General features: G+C 43.4%; 1 protein-coding gene across 4 annotated transcripts in view; it reads left to right on the top strand.

Moving 5' to 3' along the window:
• RBM19 (RNA binding motif protein 19) overlaps positions 1–21,966 on the top strand; it is a 116,072-nt gene that overhangs the window by 31,235 nt on the left and 62,871 nt on the right. For all 4 annotated transcript variants that reach the window (XM_050924428.1, XM_050924431.1, XM_050924430.1 and 1 more), the window contains exon 21: positions 833–949. In XM_050924428.1, coding sequence (XP_050780385.1) covers positions 833–949 — 117 coding nt within the window. The remainder of the gene's footprint in view (positions 1–832; positions 950–21,966) is intronic.

Genomic DNA, 21,966 nt, shown 5'->3' with positions numbered 1-21,966 from the left:
CTGGAAAAGTTGTCTCAAGGGTCTCCTTGGGTTAATTTGCTATTCTCCCAACTCCTTTAAGAAAATCATCTTTCCACTGTCATCTTCATCTGCTCTGTAGATGGTATTGTTCTGTGCCTCTTCCCTCATGCTGAAGTCATCTTTGTTAGACCAAAGGGAGCTGCATGGGACTTCCCTTAAAGGCCCATCAGTACAGCTCTTCGGCTGCTGTGGGGTAATGCATCGCTCTGTACATTGAGGCCCAAGAATTGCTTCCACCTTCTGCTGGCTTGGACAGCCAGAATCCATGTCTTGGAATCAAACCTGATGGCTTTACACAGTAGCATGATCTGTTCCTGCTATTTACAGCCTTTCAGAGAACAGTTAAAAGTAAAACTAAAGGCACAAACTGTGCTTCACTTACACTAATTTAGCCAGTGTTGCAAACTTCTCCCTGTTGTACCAGAGCAGGTCAGCAAACCAACGGAAGGATTGGTCTGTTCCAGAATGGTCATCCCTAGGTAGTGCTTTATTTACTTGTCTTAAAGTAGTGCCCCGTCAGCATTTGAGGTCCTGTCTGCAAGATAATGCACAAACACATAGGAAGACTGCGACCTTTTTAAAATAGTGAGGCAGATTTTTATATATTCCAAGTATAACTAATCAGACTGTTCTGTTCTCCCACCTGGTCTGTGAAGTGTCCATTGATTCGAATAAGAAGCCATTGAGCATATCGATCAGGAAACTGGACTCCAGAATGTCTAGATTCGTAAGCTGGAAGGAACCAGAAAGAGAGAGGTCTGTGTTGTGTTGCTCTACAGTGAAACTTATCATGTCTCCATTGATTTACCAGGCCCACTGTGACACAATACCGCAAAAAACAAACGCTCAAGAAGCAAAAGAGCTCCAAGATTTTGGTCCGAAATATCCCATTCCAGGCAACCGTGAGGGAAATCAGAGAGCTGTTCAGGTAAAGAAATCTGCTGCTGCTCATCTGCTCAGTGGGTAGTTACTCACTGGGGCATTGGCGGCTGCTTTTGGTAGATGACTTTGCTGTCTGTTCATAAATAGTACGGAACTTACGGGGTAAGTGAGACTTGTATGTAATGCAAATATGGACACATGACATGAAATAAGCAGATTACTCCTGTGTCTGAGCTCCACTTGGAGCAGGAGCATGTATGGAGGGAAGGGGAGGTGCATCAGCGAGCGGGTCATCATGTCTTCATCCTGAGGGCCAAACTGCACCAGCCTCTGCCTGAATTAGAGCAACCGGGGGCTACACTAATGTACACCAGCAGTGTCTGGTCCTCTAGGGACCATGTGCCCACTAAGGATCCACACTGAGATGCCTCAATACATCCCTATCTCTTCTGACATGTTCCCTGTGCGGCGTTGGTACAGTTGGTGCAGGAGCTGAGTTCTTACCCCAACTCTTCTTGACTGGGGCAGTTCTCAGCTGGTGGGTAACAGACAGAATCTGGCTCCTTTGCACCTCTTAAGCAGTGCAAAGTGTTCAGACATAATGGAGAATCTGACTTCAAATCTCTCCTTGTCCAGAATGTGTTCGGTGGCTTTCCCAAGAAAGCGAGGTGTGACGAGCACCAACAAATTAGCCAGACAGCAGATAGGATTGTTTTACATACAACTAACCAAATTCCTCACTGGTCCTATTCACGTGGCACCAGGGTTTGTGCATACCCTTTAAGGAGCTCCTAAAGCTTGGTTTTCTAGCAACAATTAACCTCACATAAAATGGTTTGTGCATGTAAAGTACTTTGTACGGGGTAAGGGTTGCCCCAAGGTCGGCATAGATGAAACAAATAGGAATTATTTTTGTGAGAACACTTATTTCTGCAAGAATCCTCCGTATTGAAAACTACGTGGGATGACACTCCATGCTTAGCTACCAGTGCTTTAAAACTTCAAGGAGTCCCACCTGCTGCAAAGGAAAATGGGGGGTGACTTTGCATTTGTGACTTTGCATTTGTTAAAGTGATACTTGTAGATGCATGTTCACAACGTTACTCATTTGGGTGTCGGCTTTTTAAGCATTCATAAACCATCACAAATCTGGGATGCTTTGCATAATATTGAATAAGGTACATTTCCTACCCCAACCAACCTCGTCTGATTGTGCTGCTGCTCGGATACTAGAGTGAACTGAGGGAGTCATAGAGTTTACAGACACAAGGGAATATCAGATCATCCAGTTTGACCCCCTAGGTTCTGTTTTCAGCTCTGCCCTGACCTTCAGGGTGACTATGGGCAGGTCACTTCCCCTCTGTGTCTCGGAGAATAATGAGGCTGACCCATCTTGAGGTATATTGACGCAAATAGCTATATAGGAACAAAGTCTTTTAGGGTGTGAGTTCACCGTGTCAGTGTTTTGGAAAGGGTATAGAGAGGACTTCTTCAGGCCTATTGGGGTTAGGCTGAATGTGTTTTAACTTTCCTAACAATGAACCATGTGAGATTGTACGTTCATTCCCCAAGGGACCTGGGCGGAAATCCAGTTGCTTAACCCACTCAAAGAAAACCAATATTGTGCCCCGAAGAGCACTGTAGGGAACAATCCTGCAATGACATGTTGAGGGTGAGCAAAACCAGAGGCCCCTGGAGATTTTATTCATGGGTTTCTAAATACTGTATTAGCATGAAATGTTGTAGAAGTGTTGCCACAGCATAAGAGACAAAATACTTAGGCCTCTGTTGGAGGAAAGTGTGATCCTGTGTCTTCACTGCTTGTTGGAGAATTCTGTGCACGGGGTGGGGGCGGGCTAGGGATGTTGTATCTATTTAATTGGAACCAGGCTGAGGTAACCATGTGTTAGAAGTATGTTAGTCACATTGTTTATGACAGGAAGCTGCTCAGATGCTGTGGTGATGAGCTCAGTAAAAGAACCTATCTAGAATAGCGAGGGCTCTTCTGGCCAGAAGTCTTTGTCTGTTTAAAGGCTCTTATATCTTGTATGCTTGTACTTTGACTGTATAGTGATAGAGTCTGTGGAAATGGTCTGGACCCAAATTTGGATCTTAATGCTATTCAAACTACCTAGGATGGGGAGGAAAATTGCACCTGGATTTCTAATCATACCAGACCCTTCAAGTCCCAAACTTAACTCTTCCTGCCAGTTGTAGATCAACCAACTTGCTGCGTCAAATTGCCAGTGCTCAGCTGATATCCGCAGTTTACTGGCCACCAGACCAAATAATAAACAGAGCCAGGTTGGCTTTCGGCTCTGTAATATATTCAGGGGAACAAGGAATCTGTACTTGTCCAAAAGATAAAAGATCAGTACAGAGAGATGTTTTGTTTCACATTATTAAAAGGGTGTTGAAAAACCATGCATGGTTGAGAAGACTGGGGTATGGGAGCAGTTTGATAGTGTCTGTTTTAAGGAACATGAGGCTTCTATAGCCCATTATCAAAAGCGTGTTAAGAACAATGCTTGTTAATCAGGAAGCAGTGTTCCACCAAAATGTCAGTTTCACTTAGTTACACAATATATTTAGGAACACATTATTTATCTTCAGAACAAAAGGCGACATTGAGAGAACTGAGCTGATTTAATAATGTCTCTGCTTATTTTTCAGAAGGACTAAAAATTTGCACACATTGAACATTATTAAATGCCAGGCATTCTTTTGGGGCTTTGTTTAAAATTGTACGCCTTGGCCATAGATTTAGATCCTTTGATGGGTTTCTTTTTAATAATAATAATTTTTTAGTTTTAAAACAATTCTTTGGAACCAGAGGCATTTCCCTCAGCAAGGCAGCAGGGGGCACTCTTTATCTTCCCAGGAAATAAAGGACCAGAAGAGCTGCAGTTGTTGCTCACAGACAATGACGCTGCAGGCCAATGGTAGCTCTGCCTGTGGAGGTTAAAGGCTTTGTGGGACAAGCCTCTTCTCTATTGTTTCACATGTTCAAAAGCCACTTTCCAGCCACCCAAGTGATGTCGTCCTATAACCCACTTCCTTTATTCCACTTCTGAATTATTGTCTGGGCAGGATGTGAAACACAGAAGGTTAAAATTCTTTTTATTCTATAAAAATGTCTTCACCTTTCAAGCTTTGTCACGTGAGCTCTCCCTTTTAAATCTACCCAAGAATAGGTGTTAGCAGTGCTAGCTGTTTGAAATGGACAATGATTGATTTGTTTCAACGGTGCAGACTTTTGGAGTCTTCCGTTCATGGATTGTTCAGAGTTGCAGCTTACCCTGTTCATCTTTCTCCTCTAGTGTTTTTTCGATTCAAAGATCCATCATCACAGTGCATAGCCTCTCTGTGGAATGAGGATTATGGTTTAGGATGCAATATTAGCAACCTAAGATGTGTATAAAAGCCTGCCTTGTTCCTGCACTTCTGTGTTGTTGCTCTCCTCTAGCCAAATCAAGCTAATCTTGAAGACCTGCACCCTGGTCGCGGTAGTGATGGATTTTGGATCACTTTAACAAAACTTTCATAGGAAGAGGGAGAATGAAGAAAAACACTTTCGGAAAATCCATGCATGGGTGTTAAATTAGTATTGCTTTCCCAAACCTGTAGCTTGCAGGGGATTCAAGGTGCCATGTCTGTGGTTTCAGAGGTTTGGGAATAAGCTTGCAATCCATAGGGAGTATGTTGGAAAGTGAAAATACTCCATTTTCTTCATGTGCATTTGGTGCTGGTGAACACTCCTGGATTGGCAGTCCTGGAGTCTGAATCCTTTTTCTAAGCATGGACAACATTGGAATAAGTTTTCCTCATACTGTATCTGTCACCATACTTGAATCCTGGCCTGGAGGGACTATCTCTAATAATGAGGGTATTTCAGTCTGTCTGCTCTCTTTGCTGAGGCTGCTAGTTATGTAGTTCATCAATTTATAGCTGTCCTTTTAATTCTTTGATACTATATCGAGAGCTCTTAAGCTGATATTTTCAAAAATGATTAATGATTTTGGGTGTCTAATTTGAGACCTGTGAAAAGCCCTTATTTTTCAGAGGGCAGCTCCTGAGCAATTTCTGAAAATTAGGTTCCTTTAAAACGTGTCGTGCTGGTCCCACATAATCACCACTTCCCGTCAGAAGTCTTGATCTTAATGCTTTGTTTCATAGCCATATCACTTCCTACCCTAACTTAGAGAGCATAAAAAATGAAGGCATTATTGTACAGACTCACATCACTGAACATGAAGTTACAAAGATTTTTCCCCTCCTAAAATAGGAGCAACTAAATGGAAAAAAGTCCTTTACATTTTCTCTAGATCAAATAAGACGTGTTGAAGGGTGAACCCTGTAGGCTGCCTTTGTAGAATTATAAATTCACATGGTGCACACTCCACCAAATAAGGGAATAAGAGCTGTCATAAAATCAGATTCAGAAAAAGCTTGTGATGGGGTCTACTCGGGCTTCTTTCTGGAGGAAACATGGTTTTGGGGAACTTGCATGTAAATTTGGCAAGATGTATAAACCCTTTTCTAAAATCAGAACTATCTGTCACTGCCTCATGCTTCCAGATGAGCAGAGGAAGAAAACCAGGCGGCCCACTAGCCTCATTATTTGCCTTCGGTCTGTTTAAAAAAAAAAAAAAAAAATCGAGAAAATCCCGAAGTTCAAGATTTACTTCCAGTCTAAACAAGAAGTTATATAGCTTTATATGAAGATTACATTATTGTACATCTGATCACCTACATATTCTACCTATAGGAGTCTAATTCATGCAAATTTAGTAAGTCTTTCTGGTTACAAAATGTGTATGGACCTCACCCTTAACAGAAATAAGGTTACAGCTATTGGTTGGGGTGGGGGGACACAGCTGAAAATAGTACCAGAACATGGTTATGGTTCCTAGGAATAAATATAGCATATCACAGTGCTATGTGAAAGTAACATTCTGTTTTAGAGAAAGCAGTGGGATTAAAGATTGGAATATGATGCTGGACAGGTTTAATGTACTAAAAATAAACAGTCTGTCCATTTTATTATTTTTTAAAGGCTTTGTTGTTGTTTATTTTTTTTAAAACCAACCCATCCCCCCTAAATAACCACAACTCACTGCATAGTGCTTTTAGAGGAGCAATGTAGCCAGACTAGCCAGGACAGAAGCTCCCTCTGACCGAAGTAGAAGACATGGTCATGAATCTAGAACTATATTACAAGGGGCAAGATTTGGAAATTGGTCTGTGCTTCTAGAAGAAAAAAAGTATGGGTGAAGGATTCAGTTGATAAAATAGGTCAATTTTTTTAATTATTTTTGTTGAACTGAGTCTTTCTAAAGTAATTCTTACGTCATTCTCCATTTCTTCAAAGCTTGGAATGACCTATGAAAATAAGAGTTGTTACCAGAATGAGCTCTTCATTTCCCATTATAAATGAACACTGAGATATAATGAAGCCTAGTGCAAGAGACACTCCATGTTCACACCTTTCTCCAAGTAAGGGAGGCTACATGACTGGTGAAAATTTTCCCTTCCCCAAGATATCTTCCTGCCCTTGAATCCATAGAAATTTTCACTAACCAAAGGCAGGAGATTGAAAATTATCGATTAATGGACAGTGAGGTTTTACCCATATAAGAGCTAGGTGGTATTAATTGGTACATTCAGCTCCTGTATGCTTGGCTATATGACATACAAAAAATGCATAGATAGCTAAGCACCTGACACTGATTATTGTACTGTGGCTGCAATTTTAAAAGTGGTTATTTTAAAAATGGTTATTTTAAATATTTTTAGTTTCAAATGTATTGTTAAATCCTTATAGCAGCTTAATACCCAGTACAAATCTTTCTGATCAAATTATTTTCACTCTTCAACAGTTCAAAATGTTGTGCCATAGAAGAATCCTCCACACAACCTCTGGAAACAAAGACTAGGCAGACATATATGTGCATTACCAGAAAGGATTGCTATTAATGCTAATATAATGCTTTCTATTTGTTATATTTATTATCCCTGTAAAACAGAAGCAAAAACAGATAATTACATATGGTAATATTATGCCAACTAAAATTATTGTGGGATGTGTCAAGTTTGAGTGAACTAAAATACAAAATCAGTGGAAGGCGACAACACAGATAATCAGCTTGTCTACATTTAAAACAGTAGTGGTGCAGCTGCACTGGTGTAGCAGTGCCCCTGTAGTACTTCATTGTAGACGCCACCTTAGCCGCTGGGAGGGATTCTCCAGTTGAGGTAGTTAATCCACCTCCCCAAGAAATGGTAGCTAGGTCAATGAAAGAATCTTTCAGTCGACCTAGCAATGTCTATAGGGGGAGATAGATTGGTTTAACTAGGCCACTCGGGTGTGGATTTTTTACACCTCTTAGTGATATAATTAAGCTGACTTTAATTTTCTAATGTAGACCAGGCCCTCAATTTCACCTAAGGACCAGACTGCTTTTTCAGATTTGTTCAGGACAGTAAAATATTAATAAATGTTGTCAAAGACTGTATTCATCCACGAAAGCTCATGCTCCAATACGTCTGTTAGTCTATAAGGTGCCATAGGACTCTTTGTCTGTTTTGTCAAAGACTTGGTGTCTGTGACACCGAAGATCCATAATTAGCACTGGTTGGGACCTGGAATTTCCATTCTGTGGGGAAGTTCTGAAATACTTTATTCTGAGTCTGATTGAAAAGCTGAAATTTTGAAATTTCCCATAAAATGAAAATTTCAGGACACTTCAGTTTAGGACTATCAAAATACTTTAATGTCAAAATGTTTTGATTCATATTGTTTAGCTTTTATATTATGTTAACATAGTAAGCGTTGTATGCAATATATACATAAAATATTTTAATATAAATTTGAAACAAACTGAATCAAGTAGTCACAATGAAACACTTTTACTTTGTTGAAATGAAAGTCTAAACAAATTGTTTAGACATTTCCCCTATCAAAAACTTTGTTAAATTTGACATGTCACCATGAGATGTTTAGGTTTCAGTGAAACTGCATTGGTGCAGCAGGTCAGGATTAGCAATGTACCAATGCAAAAAAATTAGTATGCGTGAGCAGAAAAAGCACAGGAAAACTTGGTAATCCTCGAATGACCAAATGCTACTGCCATTTGTTATTAGATCTATATTTAATATCAGCTTTGGCTAGAATTGTTTGAATAATCATATTTATGTACGAAGACACACAAGTACCCTTTGTCTCTTGGGAAACATTGGACTGCCCAGGGAGTAAATTAAAATGTAAAGACGCTGCTATTTCTCCTGGTGCTGAAAGCTATAAAATTGTCTCTTACTTTTTTGTTAGAGCATGTTCAGACTGAGGAAGGAAATAATTAGGTGGTTGAATATGCAACAGATTTGCCTCTTGGATTTTCCAAAGAGACCCATGTACTGAATGCTCATCTGAATGTCGGCCTCTTACGAGGTGGATAATGTTACTATCTCAGTCTCGTTGGTGTATTTCCTGTAACGATCACAGTGCTGAAGCTAGCTGGAATGACCTGCTTCTGCTAGAGTGGGAAGGATGCATGATTAATGTGGGCATTGGTTTATCTGAGAGCAGCTAGGTGCTGTGCCTGCTTAGAGAAGGCACATAGATAATGCAGTCCAAATGATATGCCTGATAACAAGGCAAATGTCTAATTTTGAAGTGGAGCTGAAATCCTCTTTCCTACCCATATTTTTGTCAGTAGGTTAGAAGGTGGTTGAAGAAGAAAGGAAACAGTGGTTCTTTGTAAAGCAGGGTCTGTAAGCATGAGGACCAGAGTGGGCCAGCCACAGAAGACAAAAGGGTCATTGATGAGGAAGGGTTGGTTGGTGCAAGAGGGACATGAGCAGTAGGGTTGTGCAGGATTATGAAGGTGAATCAGGTGCTTGAACTTCCTCAGGAAGAGGAGAGAAAGCTAGTGAGAGGATTTGAGATGGAGTCATGTAGGCCAAACAGCAGTGCTCGTAAGATGGAGGGGACCAGGAGCAAGGTGAGAAGCAAAGAAGGGAGGAGATTGCAGTAATCAAGGCAAGTGAGGACCAGGACATGGACACATGGATTTTAGGAATAGGTATGAAGAGGTAAGGATGGATTTTAAAGATACTGAGGAAGAATTGATAAGATTTGGTGCGGGAGGATCCTATCGTCTACTTAACTGACTGCAGAGCTGATTTCATTGGGTCTATCTGTAGATAGTAGAGCTAGACTAAAATACATCTGAGATGCATGCGTATGGTGTGTCTACACTACACATGAATTCATGTGTGTGTAATCTTTTGTGTGGGTTTCTGTTGCTCAGTCTGTACATTCACTAGTGGAAAGCCTCTATTCTGGAGGCCCAGTTTCAAAGGCGGCAGCTAAATACAATGTGCAGATCCTATTGTCACAGAGTCCCCAAGTGATGCTCTGGAACTGCTCCCATTGAAGCCAGTCATGACTCTGGTGAAGTCTCTTCACTGAGCAGACTGTCTTCAGGGTAAGAAGCTCACACGGCTTCACCTTCCTGGATCTGACCTTGGAGCATTCAGCATCCTCTGCCCCTCCGTGTGCTTCCCACAGCGAGTCTGCTCAGGCTGGGTCCTGGGGAAGCCACCAGGTTCTGCACCCCCACTTCGCAGTCAGACGTGACTCTTAGCCAGCCAGTAAAACAGAGGTTTATTATATGACAGGAATACAGTCTAAAACAGAGCTTGTAGGTACAGAGAACAGGACCCCTCAGCAGGGTCCATTTTGGGGGACAGTGAGCCAGACACCCATGTCTGCACTTCACTCCACTCTCCAGCTCCTCCTCCTTTGCTTTATTCCTTTCCCTGGGCCAGGAGGACACCTAATTTCTTTGTTCTCCAACACCTTTCGCTATCACCTTGCAGGGAGGAAGGGCCTTGGCCATTAGTTGCCAGGAGACAGAGTGTCAGCCGTTTATTTACACTGACCCTTCGCTCTGCAACAATTACACCCCCTTATTCCACCACAAGAGACTTAAGAAATGCATAGGGGAAACTGAGGCACCTTTACACTATTCAGAGGAAACATGAACAGTCCCACTTCATCACACCTATACCTGGACATTTATTATAGGTGAATTAAAACAATCTTTGATGTACCATTTAGGGCCAGATCCTAAACTGGCATAACTCAGAGTAGTTACACTTTATGCCAACTGAGGATTTACCCTTTAGTGTTTAATTCTAGATTTTAGCTTCCTATTTAGGATCCTGTATCTGTCATTTGGGATCCTCAGGTCTGAACAAACAAAGTGTTGCTACTATGACCAACCCTTGTGTGCTCTGCAATTCCACAGGTTGAAGAATTGGAATGTAGAATTTAAACTGGAATTTTATCTTAGAAATATTGCACTTCTAGCCCTTCCATGCATCCTATCCCTAAGTAGGTGGGGTTTGTGGGGGGCAGGCTGGGGAACACTTATAGGAAGTGCTTTTAAAAAAGCAATTCCTTGATGCTTTTTCATCAGTGCTTTTGTCCCAGCTACTTGCCCTCACCCTTCTGGACTGAGAACCTCTGCACTGTAGGTGTCTTTCCACATTGCCTCACAATCCTAAAGGGATGAAGTTTCTCTGCTCGGCTGCACTTCCCCCCTCCTCCAGAGCATCTCTGGGAATTGTTCCTTCCTGTAGGTGTGAGCCTCCTGCTAGGAGAGTGAATGGCAGCGTTCCCAACAGGTGGGAAGAGGCATTCATTAACAGTGTGTGGGCTGGGCTGCAGTGACCTTCACCTGTTGTACTTCTGCGTGATCTTTGTCCCTTTTGTTTTTAAATCTTTTCTTTTATCCCTGTTTTTTTGCTCCCTGATGGAAATGACTAAAGATTAAGCACTGGTTTTAGCCTCCGTTCTTCGGGCCTGTGTACGCTTCAGTTGGGGTCATGTCTGGTTCCATTCTGTAGTGTAGACAGCACTCAGCCCTTGCGCATATCCAAGGCTTTTGCACATTTCAGGGACACCGAATCTGCACTAGTTGGTGGGGGAGGGAATATCTTATGTTTTTACAGCGCCTAGCACATTAGGGTGTCCATCCCTGATTGAGGCCTGTTGAGGTGTTGCAGTATAAAGAATACTAGAACAGTCTTGTAACTTGCGGTGTTTGTGTTGCTGTTGTCAGGGCCTTAACAGTCTACCCCTAGTGCATGCTTATAACAAGGCCTAACCCAGGGGATTTACTAATAGTTCCACACACCAGCTTCAAAACACCAGGTTACCTCTGACAATAGGAAATTGTGCTTTCCATTAAAGTGCTTTTATTGAAATCAAATTGCAGATGCAGATTCAAGAGATACTAGTACCTACTTTCAGATGCAAATGCAGGGATTGTGCACGTCTGTGTCTGTCACCACATTATAAAAGTGTTTTGTTTTTTTTTTTTTTAAATGAAGATTTTCTTCCTTCTTGAGGTCTGCTCTTGCAGTGCTGGAAACCCTATCAGCAGTATTGGACTAGTGCATGAGAACCCACAAATGAAACTGACCAGTCTAGTTTCACTGTCCAAGATGAGCCATGTAGGAATCGGTTAAATGGGTTTTCAATGTTCTTTTTTAAAAACTGAAACTGAAAAGTGCTTAACAGAAGAATTTTTTTTAACGCTGTCTTGACAGCGTTACTTCAGTGTATCTTCCCTTTCTGAAGGCTGACTATCAATCACAGTAGTTGGTTTTAGTGTGTTGCTAGCAATCCAGATCGTGAGCCTCCTCATTGCTCCCCTAAACCTCTCTGCTGAGCCATTTTCAACTGCCTGTTTTTACTCCGGCAGATCGTCTAATGCAGGGATTGGCAACCTTTCAGAAGTGGTATGCCGAATCTTCATTTATTCACTCTAAGGGTATGTCTACATCTACAATTTTGCAGCGCTGGTTGTTACAGCTGTATTAGTACAGCTGTATAGGGCCAGCGCTGCAGAGTGGCCACACTTACAGCAACCAGCGCTGCAAGTGGTGTTAGATGTGGCCACACTGCAGCGCTGTTGGGCGGCTTCAAGGGGGGTTCGGGGAACGCGAGAGCAAACCGGGGAAGGAGACCAGCTTCCCCGCGGTTTGCTCTTGCGTTCCCCGAACCCACCTGCAAACCGCAGGGAAGGAGACCTGCTTGCACGGGGGTTCGGGGAACGCGAGAGCAAACCGGGGAAGGAGACCAGCTTCCCCGCGGTTTGCTCTCGCGTTCCCCGAACCCACCTGCAAACCGCAGGGAAGGAGACCTGCTTGCACGGGGGTTCGGGGAACGCGAGAGCAAACCGGGAAAGGAGACCAGCTTCCCCGCGGTTTGCTCTCGCGTTCCCCGAACCCACCCGCAAACCGCAGGGAAGGAGACCTGCTTGCACGGGGGTTCGGGGAACGCGAGAGCAAACCGCAAGGAAGGAGACCTGCTTGCACGGGGGGTTCGGGGAACGCGAGAGCAAACCGGGGAAGGAGACCAGCTTCCCCGCGGTTTGCTCTCGCGTTCCCTGGACCCCCCTGCAAACCGCAGGGAAAGAGACCTGCTTGAAGGAGAGGCTTCCTCAGGTATGCTGGGATACCTGCTTATTCCACGGAGGTCAAGAAAAGCGCTGGTAAGTGTCTACACTTGATTACCAGCGCTGGATCACCAGCGCTGGATCCTCTACACCCGAGACAAAACGGGAGTACGGCCAGCGCTGCAAACAGGGAGTTGCAGCGCTGGTGATGCCCTGCAGATGTGTACACCTCCTAAGTTGCAGCGCTGTAACCCCCTCACCAGCGCTGCAACTTTGTGATGTAGACAAGCCCTAATTTAAGGTTTTGCATGCCGGTAATACATGTTAACATTTTTAGAAGGTCTCTTTCTGTAAGTCTGTAATATATAATTAAACTGCTGTTGTATGTAAAGTAAATAAGGCTTTTAAAATGTTTAAGACGCTTCATTTAAAATTAAATTAAAATGCAGAGCCCCCCAAGATTGGTCGCCAGACCCAGGCAGTCTGAGTGCCACTGAAAATCAGCTCGTGTGCCGCCTTCGGCACCCGTGCCATAGGTTGCCTACCCCTGGTCTAATGCAAACTAAGAATTTCCAGGGTCCCTCGTGATTTTTGCTGATGTGGCTCTCACTGATGCACTAAGCTGAACCTAGTGACGGGGCTTAATTAGTTTCCTACACCCCATTCCTTCTTTTTCATCAGTGCTTTTCTGGTTTTTTTGTTTGAAATGCCATGTTCAAACAGGTTACCCTCTGGCAATCTCCCCACCACCACCACCAGCCCCGCACCGTATCTGTTCTGATTGGTGACTCTAAGGTTCGTGTGCGTGTGAATGGATGCTTTTTAAGTTTCTTCTTCATAGGAAGCAACTTGCTGAGCCTCAGTAATCTAGTCCAACATCTCCGTTGGATACCCATTCAGTGCTATTCACATTACAAGGTGGTGTTCTTTTGTCTGACCTGTTAAAAATAATATTTTTGTCGTCAGGCAGAGGCAAAGCATGCGTGTTTCTAAGGTGCATGCTTGACTATTAATATGGCTTTCAAGTTGACCATAAGGGTTTTTAGATGCTGCTATATAGAAATTGTAGTTGCTTGACATCTAAAGCTGATTGTCTCTAAGGCTACGTCTTCACTACCTGCCGTATCGGCGGGTAGCAATCGATTTCTCGGGGATCGATATATCGCGTCTCATCTAGATGCGATATAGCGATCCCCGAACGCGCTCCTGTCGACTCCGGAACTCGACCAACACGAACGGCAGTAGCGGAGTTGACAGGGGGAGCCGCAAACATCGATCCCACGCCGTGAGGACAGTAGGTAAATCGATCTAAGATACTTCAACTTCAACTACGTTATTCATGTAGCTGAAGTTGCGTATCTTAGATCGATCCCCTCCCCTAGTGTAGACCAGCCCTAAGTTTGTAATTCAAGGAACAATCAGGATTGAAAAGAAGCATTAAAAAAAAATCCATTTCTATTTTTAGATTTCTTGAAATGTTGAGAATGAAAAGCACTTTAAATTTTTTGCACTTTCACCATGAAGCTAGACAGGTCAATTTCACTCTTTTTTTCAGTAGTACATAGTGTATTTTATTTTTCAGTCTTCCTTCCTTCATGGGAATGTCTTAAACAACTTCGCATTCTATTTGACACCCAAATGCTTTACATTCATGTTGACACTTGCAATATCCATACTTTGCATTGTTTTAACAAGCTGCATCATTGGACTGATGTTGTTGGTGTTTCTTTCAGTCCAGTGGATTTTAAAATTCAGATCTTTTAGCAAGTCTTCCCTCTCCATGCTTGTGAAAAGAGACAGTATGGTTTTATAAACAACTTGTAAGTTGTCCTTTCCTCCCAGGAACCTCAGCCTTGCAGGTGAACAGACGCATAGCTTTTACTTATTTTTTGCCTCTTACGAGAGTGGTTTGAGGAATGGAGCCCTCGAAAAACCAGGAGGAGCAGTTGGAATGTTCAGTGTTTGATTTGGCATGAGAGGGAATTGGGCAGCAGCAGAAATGCTCCTCCACCTCCTGCCCAAAGCCCTCACAGTGAAAAAGACAAGTCAGATGGAATTGAGACCCATCCTTATATCGCATGGATGAAATTAGAAGCCAGCCTGACTCTTGCACTAGGAGAGACCTTGTTGAGAGTGCTGAGATTAGGGGTCACCTGACCCGACTGGAAGTTGTGAACCAAAAGGAAGCTGCAGCATCCATTTCTGTCTTTGGCTGGAAAAGTTAAGCTGGTTCTGTGGTAGCCTCTTAGGGCTGGCTCTCTGGACATCAGATGGCAATTCACCAACTGCTCCCATTTATAAGCAAGGAATATAAATGCGGGTGGATAAGGGTATGCAACAGCCAGTGCCTGCCGGTGGAACCGCACAAATTTGCTGTTTAGAGGAAAGAGTGAGACAGGGTGGTCTAGTGGATAGAGGATTGCACTAGGTCTTGAGAGACCTATTCCTGGCCATGCCGCTGGCCTGCTGGGTGACTTTGAGCAAGTCCCTTCCCCTCTTTTTGCCTCAGTTTCCCCCTCTGTAAAATGGGAATAAAGATACCGACCTCTTTTGTAAAGTGCTTTGAGATCTATCGATGAAAAGCTCTAGATAAGAGGGGGTGTGTTTTAGAATTAAAAGCTCTTCCTCCTCATAGTTGATCCCACTCACCTTGTCAGATTTCAGTGGCCTCCTTTTCTGTTTAGTAGCCTTGATCACGAGAGCTCCCACAGACTAGTCTGCAAGCAAATGGTATCTGGGCACAGAATATCCTCTCCACTCTGCCTGGTCTGGGGCCCTTCTTGGCTTTTGCACCATTGCTTCATCCCTGTGTTCCAGCTCTGAGGCCTTTTCTGCTATCCTTTACGGTATGAGGCAATGATCGAACCCTTTATTCTGAACAGTCTAGCAGCTGCATTTTCTGACTTGAGTGGGGAGTTGGAAGAAGGGGCAAATGGCTCCCTCATGTGGGGATTCCTTTGTGTGTTTCATCTGAGGTCCACCACTTAGGCTGGAAGGAGAGGTCAGTTCAGGGACTCTTGTATTCCAAAGCCCAGGATGCAATCAGAGCACCTCCCCATACCAGGCCCAGCTGCTTCTAGCATTCTCTGGCCTTTGAAAAAACTTACTCTGCAATACAATTGCTTACATGGAGCCAACTGCATCTTCAGAGCGGCTTTCCTGCAGAATTGCCGCTGTTTGCACCTAAAGCCCATATACATACTGCTGCGTTTGAGCCGGAGTGGCATGCTAGCATCAGAGGGGTTATAGTGGAAGCAAGGGGTGGAACCAAGGTATTTCAGATGCTCATTATTCATTGCCAACTTTCCCCAAAGTTGTATTAATTTCACGCTGTCACGCAGGACTGTGCTGTCTTGCTCATCAGTATCTGGGAAGGTGGGAGCTGCGGTGGGCTGGGAAAAGAGTGCACTCTCACTTCAGAACGGCTGGTATTTGGAAAGATCATTGGTAGCCTCTCTGCTACAGCACCGGCCCAGCATGTTCAGGCTGCCTGGGTTCTGGAGGAGGGAGGCTGAATCTCGGAAATGGGAGGGGCACGTCTCCACATGATGGCTCCTGATGATCATTTTCCACCCCGCTGCTTGCACAAAAGCCTCATGAAATGAGCTCTACTGCAGCAGGCAGGTTTACTCTGCAAACCGACGGCCTAGGAGTAGGGCGGGAGGAAATGGCACTACCTATAGGGAATGAGGAAGCTGTTACACATTGGACTTTGGTAAAAACCTTCTTTACATGCAATTGCAATCTGTGGCTGGGAGGATGCTTGAAATGGCAGGGGGCAGATGTGCAGTCAGGCGGTGTCCATAAATTACTCTCCCGTTATAGAAATCTTCCACGGACCTGTCCCCTGTTTACCTCCTTTTTGTCCCTTCACCCAGTCCAGCTCTGTTGGTGCAAGAGCCTTCACCTTCCCGTCATCTGGAGCTGGATCTCTGCCTTTGAGTCTTCATCTTCTCTCCTAATATGCTGTCTTGTGTTTTATGTAATACCTTTTTCATCTTGAAAGGAAAGTGCTTTGGGATCCTAACTGTATATTTAACAGCACTGAGGGGGTGGAGCCACATCTGGGGCAGAGGGCAGCAGCCAATCTTGCAGCGTGCTGTACAACAGTCAAGGAGATGAAAAATTGAGTCCAAAATTCTCAAGTGTGTGAGATCTTCACGTCCATCGAAGCAAAGATCATGGCCTTGTCCTTTTACCGTCTGAAAAGAGCCTCTCCTGGGAAATTTCAGTTTACCTATGTCAGAAGAAGAAAGGACTGCTTAACCGTTTCTGGGTTGTGACTCTATGGACTTCAGCTGGAGCTTAGACCACTCCGCTATCCCCTTGGCCTCCCCTGCAAACCTGCCTCTCTTGCCAATGCTGCTTAACGTTCTTCTCCCTTTTGTTTTTATCCTGTGTTTAAAAAAACCCTTTATAAAGCTTGTGTTTGAGGTTCTACGCAGTAAAGATGTGATGTAAAACGGTCAGCTTTGAGAGCTTAGAGGAGTTGCATGTAGACTCACCAGACCAGATATTTCTTTTAGAGGTGTTGAGCTCCCAGATCTCCAGCTGTAGCTGCAAGTGCTCAGTTTCTTTGGAAATGGAACCCAGCGGCTTTTTGGCTTCTATTCCTTTTTGATCTCTTGTTGATCTCCCTGGTTCTGAATCTGGATTTTCACGGGTACAGTGAAAGTTGGCCCCCAGTATAGGTACAGTTGCTCCAAAGAATACCCTAGTAAGAGACCTTTGTTGGTGCACTGTGCTTATTGTTAATTCTTTGAGCAGTGACGATTTGCAGGAATACCGTATCAAAACTCATCAGCCAGGTTTGCCAGGGTTACATTTGAACTGTGTGAGGCTGCCAGCTCTTGTTGTCTTACTTCTCTTATTGTGTGAACAAATCTGTGGGACTATTTCCAGATGACGATTAAGGGAACTGTCCAACCTTAAAGATACTCTGCTTGAAAAGATTCAGCCTTTCTGCCTCGCTGCTCCTCCGTGCATGTGCCATTCCTCTAAAAAGCCTCCTCTTAAAAGATAGCAAGTTACTGTCTTCAGTCCTTCTTTCCCTAGACATCGCGAGCAGATGATATGTATATTAGGGAGGTAGCATTGTCCAGTTGATAGCGTGCCAAACTGGGTGTTGGGAGACCCAAGTTCTGTTCCTCGCTTTGTCACTGACTTTCTACTTTACTGGACAAGTCACATCACAACCCTGTGCCTCAGTTTCCTCATTTGTGACATGAGAATATGCACTTCTGTAAAATGCTTTGAGGTCTATGAAAAAAGCCCTACATAAGTGACAAACACTACTACCCTGTTGCTCCAAGCATCTAGGATCGGGGGTCCCCTCCTCCAAGCACTTTTCATATGACTTAGACTGCTCCAAGAAGACTTGCCTGCTTTCTTTAGATTGCAAGCTCTTCATCTGTGTACAGTGTGTTGTACGCTGTGTGGGAACCCCTAGTTGTGATCCAGTTTATCGTATGCAGCACATAGGTTTAGAACTGAAATAACAAGAAGATACACTGCTTCCTGAAGTCATCCCTGGTCTAGGTCTTCTCCAGCTGAAGTTCAGAAGAGTGTTTGCTTAAGGATCTCATTGTTAGTGCAATATTCTGAATTTATTTCAAAGGGCCAACCACACTGGTTCAAACCTAAAACCAGTCTTCGTGGGGAAACCTCATGTACTCAGAGTGGAAGTAAGATACAGATTTTTAACAGAGGTGGGTAATTATCCATTGGAACAACTTGATCTTGTGATGGATTCTTCATCACTGGCAATTTTAAAATCAAGTTTGACTATTCTGAAAGAGATGCTCCAGTTCAAAGAGGAATTAGTTTAGGGAAGTGCTGGGGGCTGTTGCACGGGATACTCCTGGGGGAATTATGTGCCAAAAAAATAAAAATTCTGTGCACAATATTTTAAAATTCTGCAAACTTTTATGCATGTTTTATTTGTCAAAATAGCACAGTATAATTACACCAGTTTCAGTTATTCTGGTAATTTTATTTCAAAATACCTGTCAGCAAGTATGTCTGTAACAATACAGACAACAAAATTGTTTCGGGAAATGTTTTTTTGACAAATAGATTCCTTATTAGGCATATTAATACAGAACTTTGAGTAATTATTTTAACTACAATATATAAACATATTTTCTGTACCCCCCTACTCAGCCACCCCTACGCCCCATGTGGCCCTGCACCCCCCCTCAGCCATCCACTCCCATTTGTGTCTGCATCCCAACTCCCATTCAGCCCCTGCCTCATTCCCCCTTGCCCCCCCAGCTCTTCTGGACCCCAGCCTGTGACACCCGCCCACCCTCAAAGCCATGTGCCATGCCTCCTGACTTGGCCCTACAGGCAGGGCACTGTGAAGAATGCAGCCTCTTCTCTTCCCTATCTGAAGCAGGGGCTGCTCCTGCCCTGGACCACCTGCCCTCTGTTCTGATGCCACAGCAGCCCCTGCTGGGTGAAAGGTGTAACTGCAGCACCTCTCCAGTAGAATGTATTTCCTACAGACAAGAAAAAATTCTGTGCATGCAAATTCTCCCAGGAGTAACAGGAGGTCAGACTAGATGATCACAATGGTCCCTTCTGGCCCTGTAATCTTTGAATCTGTTCTGCTCTGAGTCAACCTATTTCTGACACGTTAGTCAAGGTCTGTGTTTAGGTGAAATGTAAAACCCAGACCACGACTGCTTGTGATATTTAAAATGTAACTCTTGCCTGCAGCCTTGGCAACCAGGTGCACAGGCAGATTCTTACCTAGGTGCATGCATATTTTGTGAGCATCTGTGTAGGTTCCTATATTTTGAAAATGTAAGCCTGAAGACATCTTCACCCTTTCACAGCTGTAGGAATGGAGCCCCATGTTGGCTTAGTCCAATTATAGCTTACAGTAATTGCATCCCATTTCCCTACATTTTCCCTGCAATTTCATTTGAGAGAAGTTATTCTCCCTCCTGACTCTCAAAACAGTATAAATGCATTCCTGGCACAAAACAGCTGTTTTGTCCCACCCCAGAAGTTGCTGCATTTCAGCAAGGGAAAAGATCTCTGTCGCGTATACTAGCTTTTAGTACTTTTGGGTCTGAAAATACAGCTTATAAACAGAAGGTGAAGTTTAATAGAAATGGTTGCTGCTTAGAAAAGGTGAATTCCACTCTCTGTTTATAGACATGTCTCTTTAAAACATTTGGTAATGGCAGGTTATTTTGGGGTATCATTTCCTTTCCTAACTTCTTATAGGACTTGAGTGTGTTGCATCTCTCTGAGTGTGCAGTGCCAGTGGACTGAGTAGAACAATGATCCCACCCCTTGTTTGTATATCATTTTCATGTTATCATCCAGCCCGTGACTGCAAGGCTATTTTGACAGCATCTGTCAGCAAGGTGCAAGCGTCTGCCATCGCCTCTGATTGGTTGCAGACACCTATGGCATTGTGCTGAATAGCATTACAGATGTTTTAGCGGTGGTGGGGAGAGGGGGAAGCAAAACACACACGTTCCCATACTACGTTCTGAGTTTTCAGTGAGCCGTTCTGTGGTCTCTGGATTCATTTGCATTTTTCTGGCTCCCGCTGAAGAATGAAGCAGTAAAATGCTCAGGCAGTGTGGTGGGTTTTCTCTGTGTGTGTGTGTGTGTGTGTGTGTGTGTGTGTGTGTGTGTGTGTGTGTGTGTGTGTGTGTGGTTTAATTTGTTTTATTTAAGAGGCTTTTAGTTGGGAGGGGGAGAAATGGAAGAGGATAGTAAAGCCATCTAAGCAGCCACTTAGTTTCGTCAATGTCTGTTTATTAAATTAGTGAGGTTACGTAGCCAGGGTTCACAGCTGCTATTACACGGGCTCACTCTGCTTACAATATATTGCATGCCAATAAAATGGGACCATATTTAAGAGAGCTGTGGATAAGTACAGCTTTGCTTGAGTAAATCCCATTTGTACATTCTTGAAATCTGTACTGAAATACTGTAGAATCTTACTAAATTAATACCTGATTGAGGAATAAACCATTTTTCCTCTTCCCCTCCAGACAGTATGAAAAAACAAAGTGAATGGACTTTCTGTGCACCAAATTCAAAGCACGCAGGAACCCTAGTAAACACAAAAGTGCAAAGAACACAATTTTAGTGGTGCAGTTAAGCTATGTTTATCATGTGATTACTCTAAACATTAAATGGCAATGTCAATTTGTAACAGTTTATTAGAGTGATCTTAGTTTAAAATGTAGGATACTATCCTTCAAACTGGGTCTTATTCTCCTATATATAAAGGCCCACTAACACTACTCTGGTATGTAAAGGGCCCTTAATATTAGCATAAATTATATGTAAAACTCTTTTACCCCCGCACAGCAGTGTAGTGTAAATGAGGACCACTCATGCTAGTAAGCATTGTTTATTCCTTTGTATTACTGTATTGTTCCACTTAAAAATCAGGATTCCATGGTGCTTGCCACTGTACATGCATACAGTGACACAGTCCCCCCTCTGAAGAGTGCACAAAGTGAGGAGAAAGCAAATACTCTTCCCTGTCTATAGATGGGAAACTGAGGTACACATGTGGCTTGCCCAAGGTCACACAGGAAGTCAGTGGCAAGGCTAGAAACTGAAACATCTTCAGAGTCCCAGTCTAGTGCTAAAACCAGAAGACCATCCATGTTTTCTTGCCTGGTAATAAAGATTTCTGCAGAATTTTTCCTGATGGCTTTTGTCTGTATATGCCTGTACCATGGTCATGTCATATGTGTACATAATACACACGAGAGGCCACTTAAAAGGATTAGCTAGTTCTGTCATACTAATGCAACATCAACTGATCATTACAAATGCAAACACAGACTCTCTTAAAACTAAGTTTTGTTATAGAACATATGGACAAAAGTATTCACTTTACTTTAAAACTGATTTAAGTTGGTATGGCATGTTTAAATTGAGTATATACCATAGATCAGAGGGTTCTCAAACTGGGGTCATGACCCCTCAGGGCATCACGAGGTTGTTACATGGGGAGTCGTAAGCTGTCAGCCTCCAACCCCAAACCCGCTTCACCTCCAGCATTTATTATTTTAAATATTAAATGTTTTTAATTTATAAGGGGGTGGAGGGTTGCACTCAGAGGTCACCAGTATGAAAGTTTGAGAATCACTACATCGATTGCAAAGCACATCTACAGGAAAGTAAAAGAAAACTACTAAATTTGCAGTGTCCATTTGACAAAAGAAGGCTGAGCTGCTCTGTTGTCTGTAGTACTGCTATTTCTAAGGCTGTACACGCTTCTGCTATCATCATTCCTTGGGCTGATGCGCAAATAAGGAAGTAAACTAAAAGAGCAACTCTTTTGGGAGGCTTACCCAACACTTTCTGGCCTCGTCTACACTGGAGGGGGGGGGGGAGAAATCAATCTAAGATATGCAACTTCAGCTACGAGAATAGCGTAGCTGAAGTCGACGCATCTTAGATCAACTTAGAATCACTTACTTCACGTCCTCACAGCCCGGGATCAACAGCCACCGCTTCCCCGTCGACTTTGCTTCCGCCTCTCGCCGAGCTGGAGTTCAGCAGTCAACGAGAGAGTGATCGGGGATTGATTTATCGCGTCTACACTACA

This window comes from Gopherus flavomarginatus, chromosome 15, assembly GCF_025201925.1.
Source record: "Gopherus flavomarginatus isolate rGopFla2 chromosome 15, rGopFla2.mat.asm, whole genome shotgun sequence".
NCBI classification, from domain to species: domain Eukaryota; kingdom Metazoa; phylum Chordata; order Testudines; family Testudinidae; genus Gopherus; species Gopherus flavomarginatus.
Note: the sequence above shows the minus strand (reverse complement) of the source record. Positions and strands in the feature narration are given on the sequence as shown.